A 24907-nucleotide genomic window follows, 5' to 3' on the forward strand; every position below is an offset into this window, starting at 1 on the left:
CTGCTAAACATTGTCTGGTTCCAGCTTCTCAGATGTGAGGATTTGCTTCTTTGTCTAATGAGATGATTAACTGAATATCTTTAGATTTTTGATCAGACAAAACAATTAATTTGTAGACGTCACCTTGGGTTTCCAGGATATTATGATGGGCATTTTTTTATTATTTTTTGGACATTTCATAGACCAAACAATTCATCAGGAGAATAATCCACAGATTCATTGATAATGAAAATAATAGTTAATTGCAACCCTAGCAATAATATTGGGATGTGATAATAGAATAAGAAGCATGAAATTACACACCACAGAATTCATATTTGATCAGTTAAATGTTACACCAAAGGTTTTGTAATTATGCTTCTGTAAACTGGGCTTATGTTTTGATCAAACATTATTTCGATTTACCAAGATTTGTCACTCAGACATTTATTTCTTCTTGACAACGTGTTACTATTTGCCACACTCCAGTTCAATACCACAAGTTATTGCAATGAGATGTAAAATCTGAGAAAAGTAGACTGAAATACTTAATTGCAGAAATACCTATACAGCTGGTTCTAAGCTTGTGATCAGTGGTGATGTGCTGACATCTAGTGGTGGTAATTAAGAACAACAGTCAACATTCAGCAGGTAAATAAATCACTTGAACCTGAAAATGACGTAATGCTTCCCAGTAAAAAGAAATATTCATATCCCATATTTGTCTGCAGTGATTCACTACTTTATCTGCGGTCTGCTGAATGCTGGTTACTTCCACAAAAAAGTCATTAATTTGAATTATTTACATGATTAGATTTGAATTTCCTTTCCATTATGTCAGTTGATTGGTGTATTTTGCTACACACTGATTTGAGCTCAAACCCCTGAAAGGTGAACTTTGCCCTCACACACATCCCATTAACAAACTCTGCTGCAGCTCACTTCCTACTGTACACCTCTGACCCCTTTAACTACACATACTCCAGCTTTTACAGCAGGCAGTTAACTTAATAGAGGCAATCATCATCAATGAAGACCTATGCACTTGTTTTGCTCAAAAGTAACTACATAGATTTACCAAGAAGCCGCATTACCAAGATATTCTTTTGTAGTAGAGAAATCATGTTGAAGAGGACGCAGCTTTTTTACTTTTAAAGCCACGTCATGAACTCCATAGATGCATAAGTAAAAATTTAAACCATTGTTTTACACCTGAAAGGCTGCCAGTGAATAAAAACCATGCTTACAGGTGTTGCAGATTTCTCTAAAATTACATCCTCAGAATGGTTGACAAAACAATTTTATCACAAGGTTCATGTAGCAGTTGATTTTTTAATCTCAATTCCTAATCCAGCATGGACGAGATGCAAGTGCTCAGAAAATTGGAAATTTGAACATCTAACAATTACATGGCAATTTGACAAACTCCATCTCCTGATGAAGATCGCGTGATACGATTGAAAGCGCAAGATCAGCTACTAAATGGACATTATGGTGAGATTGTTTTGTTTTTTTGGTTTCTAAGGTCAAGAATGAACTCAGAAAAAATCGAACAAGTAGTGTTAACACACTATAAAAATATTTCATTGCAACTTATATCCTGCATTTAAAATTTTAGTTATGGAGACTGGCCCCGCCATCAGCGTTATGTTGTTATGTTCTTGGATCATTATTGTTGATACGTTCATATGTCTGTGGTCCTTTAATGTTGTCAAGTTGGAGCTAATTTTAACTACTTCTTCTACTGTCTGGTACTTCCATAATAACCTGGGTGTCCTTCTGGACTCTACCCACCTCATTCCAGTCACACATCCAATCCACCAATCACCAAGTCTGCTTTCTACCCCCTCAAAAACATCTCTAGACTCTGGCCACCACTCACAGACTCTGTGGCAGAGACCTTCATCCATGCCTTCATCTTCACCTCTTGTCTGGATTATTGCAATGGAGTCCTGTCTGGGGTACCCAGCAAACCCCTGGACAGGCTCCAGTATGTGCAGAACTCAGCAGCCAAGGTTCTCACCTGCCTCCATATGTGTAAAGCGTCTTTGGGTCCCCTGAAAGGCGCTATAAAAATCCAAGCTATTATTATTATTATTATTATTAAACTCAAAAAATTGTGAAGTATGTATTTGCTACTGAGAGCCAATCAGATCTCCATTCAGTAACAAGATCCCTAGTTGAATACTCTGGAGGTGTCACCTGGCAACAGGTGCTGTAACGCCTGGTGAAGGACATGAAACATAGCACTTCCACATGCCTGAAAGTGTATGTTTTTCATGCTAGACACCAGGAACGACTTCATGTTGTTGCTGTCGTTTATCCAATTGAAAGGAGGATCTGAAAGTAGCAAGATGGGTAATGTTAACTTTGACAAATCATACTTTAAATGTTGATTTTTTTCTTAATGTTTGCAAAATGAGTGAGCTTTCTTCTCTTCCACCTGGGCTCTGAAAACACTGACTGAAATGCATAAAAGTACATGTATGAAACACTCTCAAACCGGTGAATTAAACTGGTGTGTCCTTCTATGTGTTAAGCTCACATTTTTAAATATATATCACAATCCTTTGGTTTGGTGATCATGTGAGCCCTGACATGTGAGTTTCAAGGTTAATATTGTTTTGAGAGGGTGGAGCCATTTAACAGTGCAACATAAAAAGGTAATTACAGCCTCTCTGTCCAGTTGCGATCATGAAGGATTTATTACCATGACTGAATCAACAGGTTAGTGTGGATTTTAAATATGTGGTATTGTAGGTATAGTATTTTATAAAAAATCCATTTGTTGGAGTTGAGAGTTTCTTGCTATTCCAGAGGCCTCAGTGGAGGAACAGATCACATGTCAGCAAGATAAAGGCAATCAGAATAATAACAACCCAGGCTCTGCAGGCTCTTTTATAGATTAGGAGTCTGTAACTGACAACATGCACACTTTGCCTCTTGTCTCTTCAGACTTCCTCCACAAGAAGCACAGGGTTCTTCTTCCAAGAGGTTTTCAACTGATGTTAAACTTTTTTTTTTTACTTCCTCAGAAATGCTGCCTAAATTTGAGGGCAAGGTTCACCCCCAGCAAATGATCGAACAGCTGCAGCAGAACAATCTTCATCTAAATCAAGGGATTTCTTGTTTTAAAAAGGTGAGCGTTCGCCTGTCACATGTTTTTACTTGTGTTCAAACAACTGGCTTTGTTATTAATTGTACATAGGTGTTACATAGGTTGGCTACAAAAAATATTCTCCTTGCTGTAATATGAATGCACGAAAGCAAAAGACAAAATAAACTCAGTTCTATTATCAAGATATTTGTGGAGAATATGAAAGCTGGTGCATTGCATGATGTAATGTCATAAAACCATTTTGTGGGAAAGATATGACCTGCATTTCATTTTGCATTAAGAAATCTTCAAAAGCACATCACGTTTTTGATATTTTCAGTGGAAGAAGTATTCAAATCATGTGCTTAAGAAAAAGTAGTATTAACACACTATAAAAATATTTCATCACATGTAAAAGTCCTGCATTTAAAATTTTAAAATGTTAGAAGTATTATACTTATTACGGAGAACGCCCCCGTCAGTGTTATGTTATTATATTATTGGATCATTATCGTTGATACGTTCATATGTCTGTGGTCCTTCAATGTTGTAGTTGTCAAGGCGGAGCTAATTTTAACTACTTCTTATACTGTTTGGTACTTCCACAATAATGCATCATATTTTATAAACCGATCACATGTTTTGTATGTAAACTCTTAATCTGAAAAGTAACCATAGCAGTTAAATAAATATGGAGTAGAAGTATAAAGTACCATAAAATGGAAAAGACAAAATTCTACTTAAGCAAAGTACTTAAGTGAATGTACTTAATCACTTTCCACTGGATACTTTTGTTAATTTGTGAAAAACCTCAACTACATCCTTTTCTTACAAGTACAAGAAATTGTTTTGATTTTATGTGATAAATCATTTACCAACTACACTATGTATCTTTTTTTTTAAATGGTGGATTGTTCATATTCCTGTTTTGGAATTTATTTAGCATGTAAGTAATGCAATTATCTATTGATCCAGAACTGGCATCCAACTACTTTCTGTCCGATAGCTGGAAGCTTTAGTCGGGTTTCAGCAGTCTGCTCAGCTCTGACATCACTGATGCAGTGTTGAGTGCAAGCCAGCACCCACAGCACTGACTGCAGAGGCTCCGCTCTCCTGCCATGCTGTCAGCTCTCAGCCTGAGGCAGATCTGTGCACCGTAGCCCCCCCACCTTGCCTACAGGATGGGGGAAGCTCTGGCGATCAGCGCAGTCAGACCCTCTAAGCACCTTTATCTCTCCCCTTCTTTCCAGCGCTGCACCTTTGTTGCTTGGATCAGGGAGAGCATCCACAAGAGGGAATGTTGCTTCTTTGAAAAAGATGTCAGGTAGGTTAAGCTGCTCTGTACTGTGTTGGTTTGGTGATGAACTGACCTTGTAGTTGCTGATGCTGCACAATAATACAGAGATGCTGTAGCATCTGCCCTCTGTTGTGTTGATGTGAGAGGAGGCATCGCCCTCACAATAATTAAATCCATTAGTTGTTTCCAGTAGCTGTCTCTTTCCTCATACTGTCCACTGAGAAATTACATCTTCCCTATGTGTGATTTAACAGCCTTGTTTTATCTTGATATCTCTGTGGTACATGGAAACATCACAAGTATTAGCTTTTGTTTCTCCACTAGAGAGGATGTATGCAAGTGTGGATACTCAAAGACCGATCATGTGGATGAAGCCATCAAGCCAGAGAACTTCACAGGCGAGTCCTGGGACAGATACAAACATATCCGCGAAGTGCCCACTGATGCTTTTGGAGACGTCAGTTTTGGTGGTTTGGGACAGAAGACGGGCAAGGTGAAACCGCCCTTTCTCTCCGCTATAATAACATTACTTGAGTGCATGTAAATGTGTGCCTGCATGTCTTTATCCTCGCCTTTACGTCTGTTTTTGTATGTGTGTCCATTCTCAGTATGCACGAGTGTCCACAGACACCAGCTCTGAGATCCTGTACCAGTTACTTACTGAACAGTGGAAACTTTCCCCTCCCAACCTGCTGATCTCAGTGACCGGAGGAGCCAAGAACTTCTATCTGAAGGCTCGTCTCAAGAACATGTTCCACAGAGGTCTTATCAAAGTGGCCCAGACAACAGGTCAGAGATTTATGTGTGAGATGTCAAGGTGTACCAATGATTAGCCAGAGAGTCTGTGAATGTGTTTTTATGAGTACATATGTAGTTATGGAGTGTGGGCGTCTGCCATCTCTGCCACCTCCACTCTGTTTGCTTCACCTCAATTCAGATTCATGCAGTCAAAAGTTTTGTGGCATGCAGTCAAATACACTGTGTACTATATGCTTCAAAGGTCCATTCCTTAGGCCTGAGCCATTTAAAGTTCTCTGCTTCCTCATTTACTGCTTACTAATCTTACTAACTGTGTCCCATTTTATGCTGCATAACTGGATTAAAGTATGTAGTGTGTTCACATGTGTACTCAAAGACGCCAGCAAAGATGCCAGCTATCAAGCTACTCACAGCTAGAAAAAAATCTAAGTAATTGTAGTTGGTAGTAAGGCAGTGCCAGAAAGCTATCTCTTAGTTGAGTTTAATTGGCAGTAGCTTTCAGAAGTCACTGCCAGTTTCATTGACATATGACAGCAGTTCACTATAAAGATGAACATATTCTGTATGGTAGTACGCACTGTAAAGTATGTGGTCCATGTCTACATACTTTTGGCTGTTTTTCTTGGTTTTGGTTTGGCCTCATTAAGGGAACTCTTAACGCTACAACATACAAGGATATTTTAGACACTAGTGTGCTTTCAGATTTGTGCCAAATGTTTTCTGTTTTAAAATGGCAATGCTCCCATGCACACAACAAGGTTCATAATGCATTTTTTCTCAGTTTGTTGAAAAAGAACTTGACTGGCCTGCGCAGAGCCCTAACCTCAACCCCATCCAACACCATTGAAATTAATCAGAACGCTGATTGCGAGCTAGGCCTTATCACCCAACATAAATGGCTCAAGCTCACTAGTGCTCTTATGGCTAAATGGGAGCAAATCCCTGCAGCCAGCTTCCAAATCCTTGTGCAAAGCCTTCCCAAAAGAGTGAGGGCTGTTATAGCAGCATATTAAAGGAATAGTTCGATATTTTGGGAAATACGCTTATTCACTTTCCTGCCGATAGTTAGATGAGAAGATTTATACCACTCTCATATGTGTCCATTAAATATGATGCTACAGCAGGCCCCCAGTTAGCTTAGCTTAGCATAAAGACTGGAAGCAGGGGGAAACATCTAGCCTGGCAAAATCTGTCTACCAGCACCTCTAAAGCTCTCTGATTAACATGTCATATGTTATTTGTGTAATCAGTACAAAAATCGAAATGTATAAAAAACAGATTGAGGTTTTATCTGGGTTGTGTGTTGAACTATATATTGGTAAGGAGAAGTGACTTCCTGGAGTCTTCTCATCACTGTGAGGTTGCCAGGCAACCAGCGGAGACTCCAGATTTAAGAAAATCTGATTTCCGAAAATTTCTAACTATTCCTTTAATGCCCATGGTTTTTGAATGCCATGCTCAACTATCAGTATACTGTACATATACTATATGGCCAAAAGTATGTGGACATATAGTGTATGTACAGTATGTAGTATTGAATTGGGAAATATGCTGTGTTCTACACAGGTGCGTGGATCATCACCGGTGGTACGCACACAGGTGTGATGAAGCATGTAGGGCAGGCTGTGAGGGACTACACCCTGAGCAGCTCCATGCAGAACCAAGTCGTGGCTATTGGAGTAGCAACGTGGGGAGTAATTCATAACAGGGACACTTTGGTGCATTCAGAGGTACGATAAACACTTTACACATGTGGCTTGTCTCTTTCTTGTGGCAAGATTCGTCACCTGCATACAGTAGCATACGTCTTCTTCTGCCTTCATTTCTCTCCTCCTCCTCTTTGTCCGCAGGGTTGTTTCCCAGCCCATTATTTGATGGACATCAAGGGCCAGGGCCGACTCTCCTGCCTTGATAACAACCATACCCACTTCCTGCTGGTGGACGATGGGACTCAGGGACACTACGGTGTGGAGATTGAACTGCGTAGCCGTCTGGAGAAATGCATCTCCGGAAAGTGTCTTGGAAACAAAGGTTAAAAAGAGTTGATGCAGTGTCTAAAAAAGCAGCAAGCCTTTACAGATAACATCTCAAATCTGATTCTTTTTACCTGTCCTGCTTTTAATATTGATTGTTTGTTGTCTAACCTCCAGAGAATGGCGTGACCATCCCTGTGGTCTGTGTGGTTTTGGATGGAGGACCAGGCACTCTAAATGTGAGTCATCAGAATCAGTTTTCTGTCTCTCTCTCTCTCTGTGCCTCTGTCTTGTCTGACTGTCTTGTGTTTCTCCTCTCAGACCATCTATAATGCCATGCTGAATGGTACACCATGTGTGATCTTGGAGGGCTCTGGGAGAATAGCAGATGTGATCGCTCAGGTGGCAGGACTGCCAATGACCCAGGTCACTATCACCCTCATCCACCAGTTAATGAAAAAATTATTTGGCCAAGAGTATAAAAACTTTCCCGACATCAGCATCATAGAATGGACCAAGAAGGTATGTGAACATACTGACAACCTCAACAATTATAGACCGATTTCCAAGCTACCTTTTCTTTCTTGCAAACAAGACAAGTCAACAGCCATGCTAGCAGCTCTGTGCTTTACTTAGTCACAGCTGTGCTTTGAGCTTAATGCTCACATCAGCATGCTAACATGCTCACAATGACAATGTTAACATGCTGATGTTTAGCACATCCACATGTTTACAAAGGTAGAGTGTTTCCCTTTATCATAAATGTAAGTTTTTCAAGAGTAAAACAATAGACCATCACACCAGAGTTTTAGACTTGGTCTGTTAATGGATTTTCAAAACTTGGCTACGGTATGTCTTGCTTTAAATAAGCAAAAGATAGGCAAATATAATGTCAACTTCTATTTTATGCTGACGATACTCCCGATTTTACTGCCTTGACGAGATAGAGTGCTCGATGTCTAACAATTACCTGCAACTCAACGACTAGAAGTCAAAGGTCATATTATTTGGTCATCCCAGCTCCTTTCCGCTCATCTATAAAAAAAGTTAAACCTATGGCTAGAAATCTGGGAGCTACTCAGCTCTGATATCAAGAAGGTTGTACAGTCCTTCTTTCTCCACTTAAAAACATATCCAAAGATAGATCTTTTCTATCATCTGCTGACCTGGAGAAAGTTATTCATGCTGCTTTGACGTGAAACCCTGCACATTGTGTCTGTTTTCTGTGCCAGATTCAGGACATCATCAGGATGTCTCACTTGCTGACAGTATTCAGAGTAAGCGAGGACAATCACAATCAGGATGTGGATGTGGCTATTCTTCAAGCACTACTCAAAGGTAGGGATTTGGTTTTCACACTGATGCTGTATGATGACGGAAAGGTTGTGCCCAGTGACTGGACTATGGTATCAAATGTGCAGAGATTGAAAACCAACACAGATATTCTTGCAGATATTTTCACCTTAACGATTGCTTTTCTATACAGAGAGACATTGATAGCCACATTTAATTCCAATGCATCTTGTATTCTTCCTCATGCTGGTCTTAAGAAAAACTGATGAAACCCATTTAGTTCAACTTACAGCACATTGTTATAAAAGTATACTGAGCCAAAGTGCACCAAACAACAGTCATTAACAATGCAATTAAAATGCATTTCCAAGCAGTCGTCCTGCTTGCTTAGTGAGGACATCCACATCTTTTTTCGTCTGTGGCCACAAAGTTCATAGTAGCATCTTTGTTTTTGAGTAAAGCTTTGCTACTTGATCATGCAGTGTAACCCCAGGTTATGTCATGTTACAGAATGTAAAGTGCTGAAACAATTAGTTAATTTATCAGTTTGTTGATCGAGAGAAAATTAACAGACTTAGTTGCGTCAATATACAGTAAAAAGTGCCTTGATTGAGGAGCATGGGTGATCTGTTGTTTAGAGAGCCTGTCTTGAAAGGTTTCATCTCTCCAGCAGTCTGTTGACTCAATGTAAACAGAATGTGTTAAGAGTGTCACATAAATTGTCTCACTATAAATTCTCCACTCAGCTTCGAGGACCAGCGAGTCACTGGGAATCGAGTGCTGGAAGAGGCAGCTGGAGCTGGCTATAGCCTGGAACCGAGTGGACATAGCTGAGACTGAGATCTTCACTGAGGAGAGCCAGTGGAAGGTGTGTTTGCCTGATATGCAACATACAGTAACACCAACACCAGCAGCAATCTGTGTCAGATGCAGGATTGACAAACGTTGCAACCCATCTTGTCTTTATTAAGATAAGACTGGGGAAAACATGGAAAATTATCCTATGATTTCTCCTCCAAGAAAATAGAAAAACATTTGAGTGGTGAAAATTTCTACATGGAAATTTCATCCAATACCAGTATACAGGCTATATACAGGCTTTTAAAACATAAAACCTTGTATCATAAAACTTTTTATTATATGAGGGGCAGAGGACAATTCATAAAAGACTGTCTTTCTCTCCACACTGCTATCCAAGTCAGTTTACATCATTGTCTTATTGAGCAATCCTCCTAGAGAAGTGTGTTGCCCTGTGAAATTGTTGTTTCATTTTGACTTTAAAGAAACGCATTAATGTCAGCCAAAGGGTTGTTTAGCAATATGTCTAAATGAAAGAGCACCTGACATAAGATGCTCATTGCGCTCTTGTTCTACTGGCTTGTTCCCATGTAGTCCAGTGACCTCCACTGGGCCATGTTCTCAGCCCTGGTTGGCAACAAGCCTCAGTTTGTGAGTCTGCTGCTGGAGAATGGTGTGAGTCTGAAGGATTTCCTGCAGGACGTGGAAACTCTGTGCAAGCTCTACAAACAGATGCCCGGCTGCTTCTTTCTCCGCAAGCTGGCCAAGCGGGTCCATAGATCTTGCTGCAGCGGCAAGCGAGCATTCACCCGCAGGGTTCGAGTTCCCTCAGGGCAAGGCGAAATGATTACCATGACCCACGTATCTGATGAAGTGCGCCACCTGCTGGGCAGTTTCACCCAGCCTCTCTACCCTCCCTCCCCCACTACAAACCATTTCAACATGGCTATGGAGGATACATCTATATCAGTGAGTCTGTTTATCCATCATGTACTGTACGACTCAGGGTTGTGGCATTTAAGACGCTGAGTTCATGTCCTCTGTATTTATTCTGGGAACTGGGGATTTTATTACCCTGGGAGGATTTACATTTTATTATTTAAAAACTAACACAAGACTACTTGTAGGCCAACAAATAAATAAAGGGAGAAAGGATTCAGTATTTTCCCACCAGAATTGTGGACAGGGCGTTTCGACCTTCATGTTGGAAAATAAAATTTACAGGGACTATAATTGAACAGTTAGCTAAAAAAAAATAAATATAAACCATGCAATTAATGCAGCACATTCCTTCACTTTTCCTCTAGCTTTCTAAAAGTGAGGCAGGTTCCCCAGCTCCACTCAGGGAGGACAATGCTGAAGCACAGAGAGACCCAGGCAGAGACCTTTTCCTTTGGGCTGTCGTCCAGAATAATAAGGAGCTGGCTGAAATTGCATGGGAGCAGGTATACACTTACGTACACTTACATATAGACAAAGGTTGAAAATAGTCGTTTGTGTGTTGTGCTTATATGGCCTTGCATCTTTCTGTATCTGTATGTGCATAGTGTAGAGACTGCATGTCGGCTGCTCTGGCTGCCAGTAAGATCCTGAAGAAAATGGCAGAGGAAGGAAGTGATGCAGACGAGGCAGAGGAAATGCAAGAGCTCGCCAATCACTATGAGAAACACGCCATTGGTATAATACCACAGACATAATGAGTGGCTTTACTGGTATAAAATATAGGGATTTTACAAGGTTAGCATTTGTCTTCATTGTGTGTGTGTCCCAGGTGTGTTCAGTGAGTGCCACAACAGTGACGAAGGACGGGCTCAGAAGTTGTTAGTTCGTGCGTCACCGTTTTGGGGAAGGACGACGTGCCTGAGGCTGGCACTGGAGGCTGATGCTAAAAGCTTTGTAGCTCAGTCAGGTGTTCAGGTAGAGCAGACTTTCAGATTTATCTTTAGGGACTTTTCTTGAGACTGCCATCTGTTTGCACTGTAATGTAGAACATTCACTGCACGCCCACAAACTGTGTTGAATACAAAACTTTTTGGAGTAGAAGAAGTAGAATAACTGTGATCAGTGACTTTAACTTGATGAATAAGAATTTCATGTTGATGAGTATTTAATCTCAACAACATTAATTGCTGCAGGGTTCAGTATGACTGAAAATATGTCTGTCTTCAAGGTTCTTCTGACACAGATCTGGTGTGGTGAGCTTTCAGTGGTCAACCCTGTATGGAGAGTCCTGATCTGCATGGTCTTCTTCCCACTTATCTTCACTGGCTTTCTCGTTTTCAGGTTAGTCCTGTCAGTTGTAAAAAATAAAATAAAAATAAGTCACTCCCGGATTTAAAGGCCTTTCACAAGATAATAATAATAATAAAACTTTGTTTTTAGAGCACTTATCAAAAGTACAAAGTGCTTCACAGAGAGAGAAATAAAATACCACAGTGAATGATAAAATATAAAATAAATTTAATACATAAAATACATAAAAACAATAAAATAAACATACAGCTCAGATAAGATCAGGATATGCTTTCCGATAAAAATGCGTTTTGAGAAGAGACCTAAAAGAAGACACTGACTCAGACAACCAAATTTCTTCGGGCAAGTTTTTCAAGAGCCTCGGGGCCCTGGTGGCAAAAGCTCTGTCCCCCTTAGTTTTCATCCTGGACTCAGAAATAGACAGAAGACCCCTACCCAAAGATCTCAAACTACGTGAAGGTTCATAAAGGATTAAAAGGTCTAAAATATAGTCTGGAGCCAGGCCATGAAGAGCCTTAAAAATAATCAATAAGATCTTAAAATCAATCCTAAAACAAACAGGGAGCCAATGTAAAGAGGCTAAAACAGGTGTGATGTGGTCGTACTTCTTGGCCCTGGTTAATAGCCTAGCAGCTGAGTTTTGTACAGTCTGCAGTCATGTCAAGTTTTTTGATTAAGACAAGTGAACAGGCTGTTACAATAATCGAGGTGTGAGGAGAAAAAACAGGACACCAAGATTTCTTGCAACAGGCTTGATATGTTGTGACAGGTTACCACTAGATGGCAGTATTTGTTTAGTGATGTTTTGGGGCCCAATAACAAGGATTTCATATTTATTTGAGTTGAGCTGAAGAAAAACTATTGACATCCAGTTGTTTATGTCAGACAGGCAGTCCTGCAAAGAACTCTGCATACTAAGGTCAGTGGGCTTGACAGGGAGGTACAACTGTGTGTCATCTGGATAACAATGAAAAGAAATACCATGTCTGCGGATGACATCACCCAAGGGAAGCATATATAAGAAGAACAGTATTGGTCCCAGAATTGAACCTTGAGACACACCGTAGTTGATATGGGAAAGGGATGACATGTGGTTATTAATGGTGACACAGAATTTCCTATTGGACAAATATGATGATAACCAGTCTAGTGCAGTGCCTCAATCTATCTAAAAGAATGCCATGATCAAATGTGTCAAAGGCAGCACTTAAGTCCAACAGCACAAGAATTGAACACATGCCTGCGTCTGCATTCATTAAAAGGTCATAAGTGACTTTGAGATGGGCTATCTCAGTGCTGTGGTGCTGACAAAAGCCAGATTTTAACTTTTCAAAAGTATTATTGTTTTCCACAGCAGCAAGAAACTGCTTAGATACAAGTTTTTCGAGAATCTTCGAAATAAAAGGCAGTTTGGAGATTGGACGATAGTTGTCCAGGAGGGTAGGATCAAGCCTAGGTTATTTTAGGACTGGCTGGATACAAGCAGTTTTAAAGTAATCTGGGACGCAGCCAGTAGACAGTGAGCTGTTAAAAATAATTAGCAAATGGGGCGCAATACAATCCATAACTTCCAATAAAAACCTAGTAGGGATTTTGTCCAGAGGGCTGGAGGACACTCTCATAAGAGACATGATGTCTGTTAGCTCAGGCAGAGTAACAGCAGAAAAATTGCTCAAAGAATCCCTGAGCAGGTGATCCACATCTAAAAAGGCAGGGTTGGGGGTGATACCATATCTTATTAACTCCACCTTTCCAGCAAAGTGCAAAAGTTACTTTTCACAATCACAATTCACAAAGCATCACAATCAGCAGAGGCACAAGGAGAGGCTGGGTTAACTAACTGATCCACAATCTTAAATAGGAATCAGGGCTTGTGCTGATGGGAAGAAATAAGTGCAGAGAAATGGCATGTCACTGCGTTTAGCAATCTCTAATAACATTAGAGTTTTCATTATGCAAGATACTGTGTTGAGATTGGTACAGGAAAACCACACTGGACATAGAGTGATGAATAAATTAAGAGATGTGTCACATGAAAAAGAAATAACGGCAAAATTATTGAATGCAGCAAAGAGAAGTCATTACAAATGCCAAACACAGACAAAATTAACTTGTTAAATTGAACCTTCACATGTTAAATTGAACCAATGAAGTGGAACAGCAGTCAGAAATTGATACTGACAGGGAAAGGAGGCACTCCCCACAACTAAACTACCTCAATATGACCACATTGATTCAGCACATGTGTCTGCATGGTGTGACTTGGTCTGACAAAAATGGCAGCGCCGCCATTTGTACACCACTTGTTTCTAAAGCCAATGCACAAGGATGAGAACTTGGTATCAGAAGCACAAACCCTGGAACCCTGAGCATCGAAGAAAAGCAATACTCTGATAAAGCTGTCATTCACCATTTTCTCTTGAATTCAGATCCAAGATTACATTCGGAAAAAGAACATAATATGAAGTCTCTTTCCAACAGTTGTGAAAATGTAAGAGCAGCTATCTTATCGAAGTCAGTCTGGCCAATGATTGTTCTGCATGGTTATACAACAGCCAAGATATCTAAAAGCCTCATAGTGTTCCCATATTAACCTAAGATAAGAATGCCACCATGGATACTGAATACAATTTACAGTGGCTTTATGATAGTTGGATGAAGTCAAATGCTTTTTAAGACTTTATTCACAAGAATAATCATATTAGTGTCATAAAGGAGTCTCGGGACTGCATAGTCCATGTCCCCCGTCCTTCATCTTCCAAAAAAACTGGAGGCATTCCTTCTTGAGAAACAGTCTGGAAATTTTTACTTCACTTAGTTTAGGACTGTATATGACAGCATGTCAAGGAGTTCTGAAGCTGTTCTGCATTAGAGTCAACATACCTATTACCTCTGCTGAATAAAATGTAAGGTGTTTCTATGTACTGACAGTAATACAAGTAATAACATTAATTTTAGATTCATACATTTAATGTAATGTAGCAGTGGTTTGTGCCCCTCTGCCACAGAAAACACACATGTATTTGTATTTATTTGACACCACCTGGTGGCAGCAAGACATCTTTTACTGTTTTCTTTGCTAACCATAACTGATTCTTGTTCTTTGTCATTTATGACGCATTGTTAAAAGCAGTTTATAATGTGTAGGGTTTTATAAGTTAACATATCTGAATTTATTAACATATTTGTGCTGCTGCTTGTACTACATCTACAGTGATGTTCAAAAGTGTTATTGTTTCTTAATGAATTATAATTCTCCCTAGACGCGATGAAGTCATCCATAGAGAAACTGAGAAGAATGAGGAGATCCAGACTGTGGAGAAAGTGACAGGAAGTTCACTTCGAACAAATTCTCGTGGCCCGTAAGTAGACAGTTGCCTCTTAATACATTGCAAAAGGAATGACCCTATTTAATTCGGAGGTCACTGTTGTCAGTTAAGGGAAAGCAAAAAATAAGTGTCTCACGTGTCACTTCAGAAAAATAACTAGTTAAACATGAAAACATCAAGTTGTCTCTGACCCCAGTGACCTTTCTGTCCACACTGACTTCACCAGCCTGCAGCACCTGAAGCCTTTGGGTAGCTGGTCCAGACTGGTTTGCCTGTACAGCTCTCCGCAGGTCAAGTTTTACTGGAATATCGTGTCTTACTTCGCCTTCCTCTTCCTGTTTGCTGTGGTGCTGATGATCGACTTCCAGCCCACGCCCTCTGCCGGGGAGGTGCTGCTTTACATCTGGCTGCTCTCTCTGGTGTGTGAGGAGGTCAGACAGGTGAGAGAGCGCAGCTGGGACACACACATGTACAAATGTTGAAGGATAAATCAACATATACTGAGGTCTGAAGACTGACCCGTCAATGATGGTTCTCTCATCATAGCATAATAACGCCATAGTTTATTGACAGTCTCAAGCAAATTTGCAAACATATCTAATAAGCAGAGCAGCTTTGGAGATTAAAATGATTGTATTAGTTGAGTAAAACCTCAGTAGGTCAAGGAAAGATCCACTGGAGAACAAAATGGTGAACTTGAATAGACTTTTTTCAACATAGACAGCGGCCCTGTTTATCCTTACAGACTCATAGACTTTTAAAAGTGTTTCTGATCACTATGTGAGGCTTTAGGGTTGTCCTGGTGTGCTTGAGGACTCTCTCACAGACTTTTGGAGCGTCTTCTCTTCTGTGTTTGTAGGCATACAGCTAGCTAAACACACTTCCAGTAAATGTTGAATACCGATTGTTGGCCTTTGAAGTTTTTTCTAGAATAATTTGTAAAACTGAAAGTATCCAGTATTGGATGAAATACAACAAATTCAATGATAGTGATCACAAATCAGAAAAAAAAGATATACACTGTATTACACAGTAGTACAGTCACATAAAAACAGGATTCACAAAAGTTTATTAGTGACTAGTTAATTGTTCAATTAGTAATATTGTCCCTTATGCCAGGAAGTATCAAGAATTAGCTACATTACGTCCCCATACTAAGTACAACACACTAATTAATCTAATACACATATACATAGATTCCACAAGAGATAATGAAATTATTTTTCTTCTTCTTATTTCTATTGCAAAAAAGCAACAATAAGTGGCCATATCTTCTTCTTTTGTTTGTGACGTGAAGTTTAGCAGGCTGTTGAACCAGCTTACCTAGCTGATATCTAAGAATGGATAGACTGCCAGTTTTTCAAGGTATAGCAAAACTACTAGGCCTCATAATCGTAGCTTCCTCCTCTCTCACTCCTTATTTATTTCATTCACTGTACCAGGCTTCATGTTCAATGTTTCTTAGTTAGAACAACTTTGGTTATTGGGCTCCACCTGAGGTTTTACTCAACCAAGGTTATTCGCCTTATTCTAAGAAATATTTATATATTAACTGCCAATTTTAATTTGTTTTTTTGAATGTCAGCTGCTTCATGATCCTGATGGCTTTGGGTTTCGTAAAAAAGCCAAGAAGTACATCAACGACCTGTGGAATATTTTAGATGTACTGTCCACCCTCCTTTTTATTGTTGGCCTTGCATGTAGGTAAGTTTCCATGTTCCCAGACAATCACTTTGGGCCATGAAAGTGCTCTCCACCCTGTGGGTTATCTACAAATCGCCAAGTTTTTCTATTTCAGGCTGACAACTGAGCTGTTCTATGCGGGTAAAATCTTCCTCTGCATCGACTTTGTGGTCTTCTGCCTCCGTCTCATGGCCATCTTCACTATCAGTAGAACCCTGGGACCCAAAATCATCATAGTCAAGAGGATGGTGAGACGGCTACATACAAATATAATGAATGCTGAACTGATGTAATGCGTGAGCAACAGCAGAGCACAAAATGCTACGCTCCAAAAGACCTTTTATCTAATATAAAAAGAGGCTTCTGCCTCACTGGGCCTCCATCAGGTGTCTGCAGATGAGATGTGCCCTTTGTGTTAAATAAAAGGTGGTTTCAAACAAAGTGTTGCACCTGGTCTGTTTGTTACAACAGGGCAACCTTTTAAATACTGAAACATGTCATCATGGATGTGATGCACCACAGAGCGCTACAGGAAGTCATTCCTGCCTGTGGCCATCAAACTCTTTAACTCCTCCCTCTAAGTGTCAGTCTATATGACCCTAAGTCACTAAACTGGACATTGGACCATTACCAGCACTGCAATACTTGAAATAATTGTGCAATATTCTCTGTTTAATACTCCGGTGCAATATACTCTGTTTTCAGTTTAATTTATTGATATTTATTCATACTTCTATTACTGCTGTGCATTATCCACCATCTCATAATCATCTTAATAAGCTACACTTAACTTGGCAGTACATGCACTATTACTTACAACTTATATTATTACATTGTATTATTATACCGCACATACTTATCATCAACTGGTAAGTCCACTTTGTACATTACACTTACTTTAATTTTATACTTATATCCACTTTGTACTTAATTTATCTGACCTGTATTATAGTGTATTATATTTTTTGCTTAGTACTTCTATTCCTGTGTGCATTGACATGATAGTGAGTAGCTGTAACAAAAGAGTTTCCCCTCGGGGATCATCCAACTTTCTGAAAAGTCTCCACTGGTTGCAGTATTCAGATGTGTCCACATTTTTCAGTGTGGCTGATGTCTGTCGTTTGTCCTTCAGATGATGGATATGTTCTTCTTCATGTTCCTGCTGAGTATCTGGGTGGTGGCGTACGGTGTGGCCAAACAAGGCATCCTCATCCACAATGACAATCGGCTGGACTGGATTCTCCGCGGGGCAGTTTATGAGCCGTACCTCATCATATTTGGGAATTTCCCCACAAATATTGATAGTGAGTGGAGATGGAAAATAGTATTACTTTCTTTGTAGTTGAAACACTGTAGTTCTGTCAAGTGAAAAATTACGTAAAATAATATAGTTATTTATTTGTGTATATGTGAATCTAGTTTTGCTGATTTTTACACACATTTTTTTGTTTCAGTATTTCAGGGACACATTCTTCACCCTTTTGACATTTAAGAGGCTCAGACCTGGTTATTTAATTAAGTTATTACCATTAAGAAAACAATGTCTTTGCCCTCTGCAGATGCTGGATTTGACATAAACTCCTGCAGCATGACTGGCACCAATCCTCTGAAGCCCAAGTGTCCTGTGCTGAATGAAAACCAAACACCAGCCTTCCCCGAGTGGCTCACCATCATCATGCTTTGTGTTTACCTGCTCTTTGCCAACATACTGCTGCTCAACCTGCTCATAGCTATCTTCAAGTGAGTTCTTCTCAACGTCTTTGTGTCTTAATTCAGTCCTAATTTTAGTAGTGTGAGCTTTTCTCTGCAACGTGCTGTTCTTGCAAGTCCTGCAACTAGTTTCGATGATGATCGTAGAAAAGGTTTCAGTCGTAGTCATCTGGACACTGTTTTCAGAATCAAGACGTTTCAGCTCCCATCCGGAAGTCATTCTCAATTGTGAAAATGGTCTGAGAACTCAGAAATTTAAGTTAATCTGTGTTGCTTAGGCCCTGCCCTCAGGGAGGAGTCTTCCTGAGTGTCTTGTTTAGATGATGATGTTTTCACCACTTTATAATCAGTGTTCCCTTGTCATCCTATGTCTCTCTTTGTGTTCCTGCACAGCTATACGTTCCAGGAAGTTCAGGACAACACAGACAGAATATGGAAGTTTCAAAGATACGAGCTAATTAACGAGTACCACAGTCGCCCTGCTGCCCCTCCTCCTTTAATCATCTTCAGCCATCTTTACCTCTTCCTCAGGAACATGGTGCTGTGCAGGCCCCCCATCATATGCAAAGAGTTTAGTAAGTATTGAATGATTTATTTCTGCATATGCTGAAAGACTAGATATTTAGACTTCATGGTTATAAGCTGCAGACTTCCTCTCTGGTTTTAGCTGAAAAACCTTTACCTTTCATACAATGACATTCGTACTGATTTTAGATGACAGTAGTGCATTTATGAACCAGATTACTGTCTTCATAGTCAAGTCCTTGAAGAAAAAAATGTTGTATTCCCAGATCTACTTTGGCAAAACAAGCATTTTTTTTTCATTTGAGAGCTATGATTGTGTTTACAATGGGGTTACAATTTCGCCCCCCATATACATCCACCTGTTATCACAACAACTAAACCATCTCCATGATAGTGATGGGAATTACGGCTCTTTGAAGGGAGCCGGATCTTATAGCTCCATTCAGACCGGCTCATCGTTCTTCTTTCTTTTTTTTTTAGGGGCGGGGGTTACTAGGTTTATCAGTTGTTAATATCGTGTTACCTACGTATGGAATTTTGGTCGTTTATGAGGGGACGTAGTACCTCCCGACTCTGTTCAAAGATAGTCTTTCGGTTCTGATGTTATTCCGTCTTCATCTTTCTTTGTCCTTTCACCCTCTTCACAGTCGATGCTGTGACTGATTTTGGTATGATGGTTACAGACAGCTCAGTCTGTTTTTGGTGTTCATACCCCAGTCCAGTTTTCTTTAGGGTGCACCAGAGATTTTAACATATTGAAATGTCCCCTTTCTGGTTTAACTCAATCCCAATTTGTCTGTAACGGAAGTTGTTGTGACAATGTGCATATGCATATGTACAGTATTAGGTATGGTAATGAAAAAAAGCATGTGACACTGTGTTTCAGAGAACAAGCTTCTTCAGATAGAGGAAGAGGAGCTGTTGTCCTGGGAGGCCTTGATGAAGGACAGATACCTGCTGTCCACACAGCAGCAGCAGACCCAGAGCATGGAGCGACGCATCCTGGACACGGCCCAAAAGTAAAATCTCACAGGAATGTTTCCCAGAATAGCTGCGTAGAAATCCTCTAGGGTACTGCTCTCTATGTGAGACATCTCATCACACCTTACATATATTTTAGTTGTGAGCAGTTCAACCAAATTGTTTAATTTGAACTTTTTGAGACCTGTAGGGACACAACTATCCAGTATTTTACAACAAGAAAAAATTACAAAAGAAATTTGAAATGAACATCATTTTTTACTACTATGCGATTATGTTGTCGATCGTAGAGAAAAACCTACAGTGAATTACCACCCACCTCTGCAGTTTCCCTGAGCTCTATGGAGCTTTTGAGTGTCTTTCAGCTCACTGTTTTGGTTTTACCACCGGCAGCTTTAATATTTTGGTTCCCCTTGCACCGCAGTCTTCAGTGTCGTTTCCAGCCAGAGCAAAAATCAGTTAATGCAGGTTTAAAGGAATACTTTGATGTTTTGGGCAATACGCTTATTTGCTTTCTTGCCAAGAGTTAGATGAGAAGATTGATACCACTTTAGTGCCTGTTCGTTAAATATGAAGGTAGAGCTTGGAGATAGTTAACATAACATAAAGACTAAAACAGGGAGTTTGTTACTTTTGAACAGAGCCACGCTAGCTCTTTCCCCCTGCTTCCAGTCTTTGTGCTAAGCTAAGCTAAGCTAAGTGGCTGGAGGCTTTAGCTTAATATTTAACGGACCGACATGAAAGTGGTATCAATTTTCTCATCTCAAGATTTCACAAACTTTTAAAACTATTCCTTTAATGCAGCAACATAGTCTATGTTTTTAAGGTTTGATGAGGCCCTAATTCTACTTTGACTAAATATATAGAGTATATAACATTAAACAGTGTAGGAGTGATATTCAAATAAATACCAGACACCTATCGTGTTCTTGTTTGTCTCCTGAGGGTTGGCACCATAGCCGATCGGCTGGAGAGGGAAGAGGAGACGAGCTCTGCTGACACGATCAAAAGACTGGCTCGACTAGAGGAGCAGGTTGTGACCTGATTTTTGGTTATCACTAATGTTGCACCTGTGTCCGTAACATTTCACATTATGCTGTGGGAGCAAGGCACGATGCAGAAAAGAGATGACACACTTCTTGATGTACCCACGTGTGGTTGTTGAATTTTATTTCCAGATGTCTCCGGTGGAAAATCGGTCATCTTCAACGTTGTATAAGCAGTCATCAAAAGTATTTGACCCACTTTTATTTTGTCTCATCAGGTCGTCCAGTCAGCCAAAGCCCTGCAGTGGATTGTGGACAGTCTGAAATCTCAGGAATTTGCAGCAAAAGGAGCACCATCACTGTGTCAGCAACCAACTTCCTCATTCATTATTATTGTTAATTTACATCATTTTGCAAATATATTCCTATATTCATATACTCCTCTCGTTTGCATTCTTCCATGCAGCATTAACTTCAACAGACGAGTCCCACGACACTTTGAGAAATACGTCAGAGAAAGAGGATGTGTCCCACGTGAACGCTCGTCAATTTCACTACCCAAACAGCAAAGTCACACGCTTCCCAGTGCCTGAGGAGATGGTGCCATGGAAGGTATTTCGCATAAATGTCCACCACAAAATTACCAACTGCTGGTCCTCAGAACATCACTGCCAAAAAAAGATGTTTTGGGTTTATTGGATCCAGGTGGTTTTCATGTCCTCTTTTTTTCAGGTCAACTTCAGCTCATACATGCCGTCTTATTACGCATCTGAAGACGGTGGGGACCATGTGGATGGGTATGATTTTAAAGAGAAGACCATACATAAAATTTGGTTCCTATTAGGCATCGTGTATGTGGATATATTTGCAGCTAAGACAAGTCATTATCGGTGTTTTTGTCAAGATAACAAAATATTTTCCTATTTAAAACAAAGAATCATAAAACCATCTCAAATCAAATATAAAAATGTATGTGAAATATTTTTTAACTTAAATGAATAACTAACCTTTCTGACCTAACCCTGGGTCCACTCTCTGATTACAAGGCAGCCTTCTTATCTCTTACATTTAATTTATTCTTTCTTCTTGCAGATCAGAATCAGAAGCTTTAGATAATTACAGGTATGATACTAGATAAGATACACAAGGCATCAAATAGCACTTACATTAACCTTACAAGCATGTCTTGATGTCTGATGTTTATCTTATCTGTCATTAGAAACCCAAAAGGGAGGACGGGCATCACGGGACGAGGTGCACTAAGCCACCTTGGTCCAAATCTGAATGTAGACCTTGTGCTTACACGGTAGGTCATCTCATGTCCTTACGGTGCTTTTAAAAAGGTTGTTTGGATTGCATGGCATGATCTAAGACTTTTTAAAAAATGGATTTTTAGCTGGCAGGACAGCAAGAGATCTGTTTTGGAGTACCTGGCAGTTTGGGACGAGAGCCAAGGAAACATGGCTTTACCTGGGGTGAGTCTCGCTGTTTGATCACTTCAGGTGATTTTTACTTTTTTGAGCTGCTCAAATTAAAATGTACAGTCCTGTTGTGATTTTGAAACTTGCAGGGACCCGTCCAATCTGCTGACAACTTGCCAGTGACTCTTAAGAGAACCATGGGGAAGAAGCTGTATGAAAAATTAAATGCAAAAGTATCAAAGGGAACAAAGGTAGGTCTGTTCAACACTTTGGTTTGCCTTTGTAGCATAGAGCTTGAATGTTCCTGGAGGGGCAGTCTGGTTTACAGACAGCGGTCAGATGAATAATAATTACAAAAAGTACAGCAGTGAATAAAAAGTAATTTCAAAGAACTTCACTCAAGAACTTTGAGTGGGGCATTACCAGGAGCCCTTTATCTGATGACCTGAGAAGCCTTGTGGACCTGTATGGGAATCAAAAATAGCCCCAAGCTTTATGGAAACCAACTTTGAATTTGTAGCTGGGGAACCTAAACTCTTGCCAGTTTATTAGGAACACGTAGCTAAAAGTAATGCAGTGTAATATAACAGTCCTGCAATAAATTATACCTTCCTGAAGGTTATAATGTTTTAGAGAGGTGCTGATTCAACTTTATGGTCGTTATGGAGGCTGCAGTTTGTGCTGTTGTTGAACTGTATTGCATTATACAGAGAGGTGTTTCTATTAGTTAGCCTAACCTTATTGACATAAATGGGGTGGACAATGGCAAGAAGACCTCCAGACATCTGATCACACCAAAATCTTGAGGCTCTTATCAGCTTTAATTAGTCAGTGCCTTGCTCAAGGACAATTTACAGGACACACTGGCTGTTGTGACGGATCAAACCTGTAATCCACTGTTGTTGATTTGAATACTGTTTAAGAATGAAATGAATAATAATTCATGCTTTTCTTGACCCTGACATTGAGGAACCTTTTGATTCTGACCTGCAGTTGCTTTGTTACTGTGTTTTAGGTGTTTGAGGGTTATGTAGATGACTGCAGGAACACAGATAATGCCTGGGTGGAAACCACCGTCCTAAACATTCACCTGGAAAGGACGAGCCGGACGATGGAAGATATCAACAATATGGTGAGAACATTATTACTGTATTGTTTTAAAATACATAGAGCATACAGTATTTTACAATTACATGAAGAACTTGACTGATGGGCTATTTGTTTCCTGTGCATTTGGGTGATATTTGGGGATGAAAATCTACAGTGAATATATAATTGCTTATTATTGTTTTGTGATGATCTGCTTCTTAGGTGGTGAGCAGCCATGGCGCTCTACAGTGGCAGAAGGTGAGTGGCAATACCAGACTTGGCTCGAACCAAAGAGACTCTCTGCGGAAGGTCGCTGAGCTGCACAACAGGAAGTTCTGATGTTGACACTGCTGTAGCTGTAAACGTGCCTCCCTGTCCACAGGTTTTCTTCTGACTGTTCATATGGTCTTTTTTTAAGGCTCACATATTCTGCTGCACTGAAAGCACTTGTGAAAAAAGACAAGACACTATAAAGCCATAATGTATGCTGCTGTGGATTATTTTTCAGCTATTTGCACAAATGTCATAGGCCAGTAAACTAAGTGTTTCGCCTGCACACTGTGCTGTACACTTCATACATGTGTTAGCATTCATATGTGTTCACTGAAATAAAGTCCAAAGTAACTAATTTACTCAAATACGGTACAATTTTGAGGTAGCTGTACTTTACTGGAGTATTTCCATTTTATGCCACTTCATACTTCATCACTACATTTCAGAGGCAAATATTGTACTTTTTACTTCGCTACATTTATCTGACAGCACAGTTTGTAGTTACTTTTTTCATGCAAAACATACAAATGCAAATCATTATCAGTTATCAACAGAAATCATGAAATGTGACGTTCACAAAACATACAAAGGCAAATAATCATCTTACTGTATATAAAATGATGACACTTACAAGGTAATGCATCAATAATAACACAATAATGTGACTTACAGTATATAATAATATCATCTTCTGAAAGGGACCGTACTGCATAATAAGGATGTGATATATTTTGCTGATAATACTTTTGTACTTTTATTTGAATGCAGGAGTTACTTTATTGCTAGTGAAACTACTTTGAATTTATGGTAGGCCACTGCTGCTGTAATTGAAGTAAAGGTTCTTCTGAGTACTTCTTCCACCACTGAAATACTTTATCTGCTCAATTTTCCTGTATGTCAAGGTATCTGTGTATGTTGCAGTTTATTTCACATGTGACCTTTACATATTCAATCACTCATGGCCTTCATAATTATTAAAAAAGCTACCAAAATTGAATTATCTCGACTACTTTTGGTGTTGAATAGAAATGTGTTGTCTCGCATCATTATGCAGAGAAGTTAAACTGAAACTGAACTCTGGGATTTATCCCAACACAGTGAACTCGTGCATATACGTTTGTTGTCTGTTCAAATTTTCGACACTGTTTTTGTGCACCTGCCAGGCATGCAGCCAGTAGAGCAGCTTCTGAGGGCGCTCATTGCTTCAGCCAGAGGTAGCCAGACAGTGCAGTATGGGTTTCACACCCTCCTCATTCCGCTGTTGGTTTTTCCTTCTTCAGATGAATCAATTATTTATTCGCAAGAAAATCAGAAGTCATGCTCTTACTCTGAAAATATACAGAGCGGTGACTTTAATGTGTAGTCGAAAAGTGTCAATGTGAACTGATTGCAAAGTGCCTTTTGACTATTGACTCAAGAATGAAGCCATGTAACTGCAGTCTGTTCTAACATCCCTGAATT

General features: G+C 39.8%; 1 protein-coding gene across 2 annotated transcripts; it reads left to right on the forward strand.

The window, feature by feature from the left end:
- The first annotated feature begins 2318 nt into the window (after nt 1-2318).
- On the forward strand, nt 2319-24443 carry trpm2 (transient receptor potential cation channel, subfamily M, member 2). 2 transcript variants are annotated; one of them, XM_044217696.1, is made up of 34 exons: nt 2319-2337; nt 3015-3118; nt 4327-4400; nt 4698-4866; nt 4982-5162; nt 6699-6862; nt 6983-7163; nt 7283-7344; nt 7427-7627; nt 8338-8443; nt 9145-9266; nt 9791-10165; nt 10504-10641; nt 10744-10873; nt 10968-11113; nt 11367-11479; nt 14713-14811; nt 15005-15218; nt 16364-16482; nt 16577-16709; nt 17594-17765; nt 18021-18201; nt 18565-18746; nt 19583-19715; nt 20623-20710; nt 20942-21026; nt 21130-21275; nt 21396-21460; nt 21756-21785; nt 21883-21969; nt 22060-22138; nt 22234-22335; nt 23100-23216; nt 23396-24443. In XM_044217696.1, exons 1-34 carry the CDS (start codon nt 2334-2336, stop codon nt 23510-23512), a joined length of 4419 nt encoding a protein of 1472 aa, XP_044073631.1. In that variant the 5' UTR covers nt 2319-2333; the 3' UTR covers nt 23513-24443. The 2 variants fall into 2 exon arrangements, with proteins under 2 accessions (XP_044073631.1, XP_044073632.1); XM_044217697.1 differs by lacking the exon at nt 2319-2337 and adding an exon at nt 2658-2706.
- Nucleotides 24444-24907: the final 464 nt, after the last annotated feature.

The sequence above is a fragment of the Siniperca chuatsi genome, linkage group LG12, assembly GCF_020085105.1.
Source record: "Siniperca chuatsi isolate FFG_IHB_CAS linkage group LG12, ASM2008510v1, whole genome shotgun sequence".
NCBI lineage: Eukaryota > Metazoa > Chordata > Actinopteri > Centrarchiformes > Sinipercidae > Siniperca > Siniperca chuatsi.

Bases quoted from the DNA above. Each gene is read 5' to 3' on its own strand.
- trpm2 (XM_044217697.1), top strand. The intron at 7,628-8,337 runs GTATGTGAACAT...TTTCTGTGCCAG, and splicing joins TCATAGAATGGACCAAGAAG to ATTCAGGACATCATCAGGAT. The intron at 9,267-9,790 runs GTGTGTTTGCCT...GTTCCCATGTAG, and splicing joins CTGAGGAGAGCCAGTGGAAG to TCCAGTGACCTCCACTGGGC.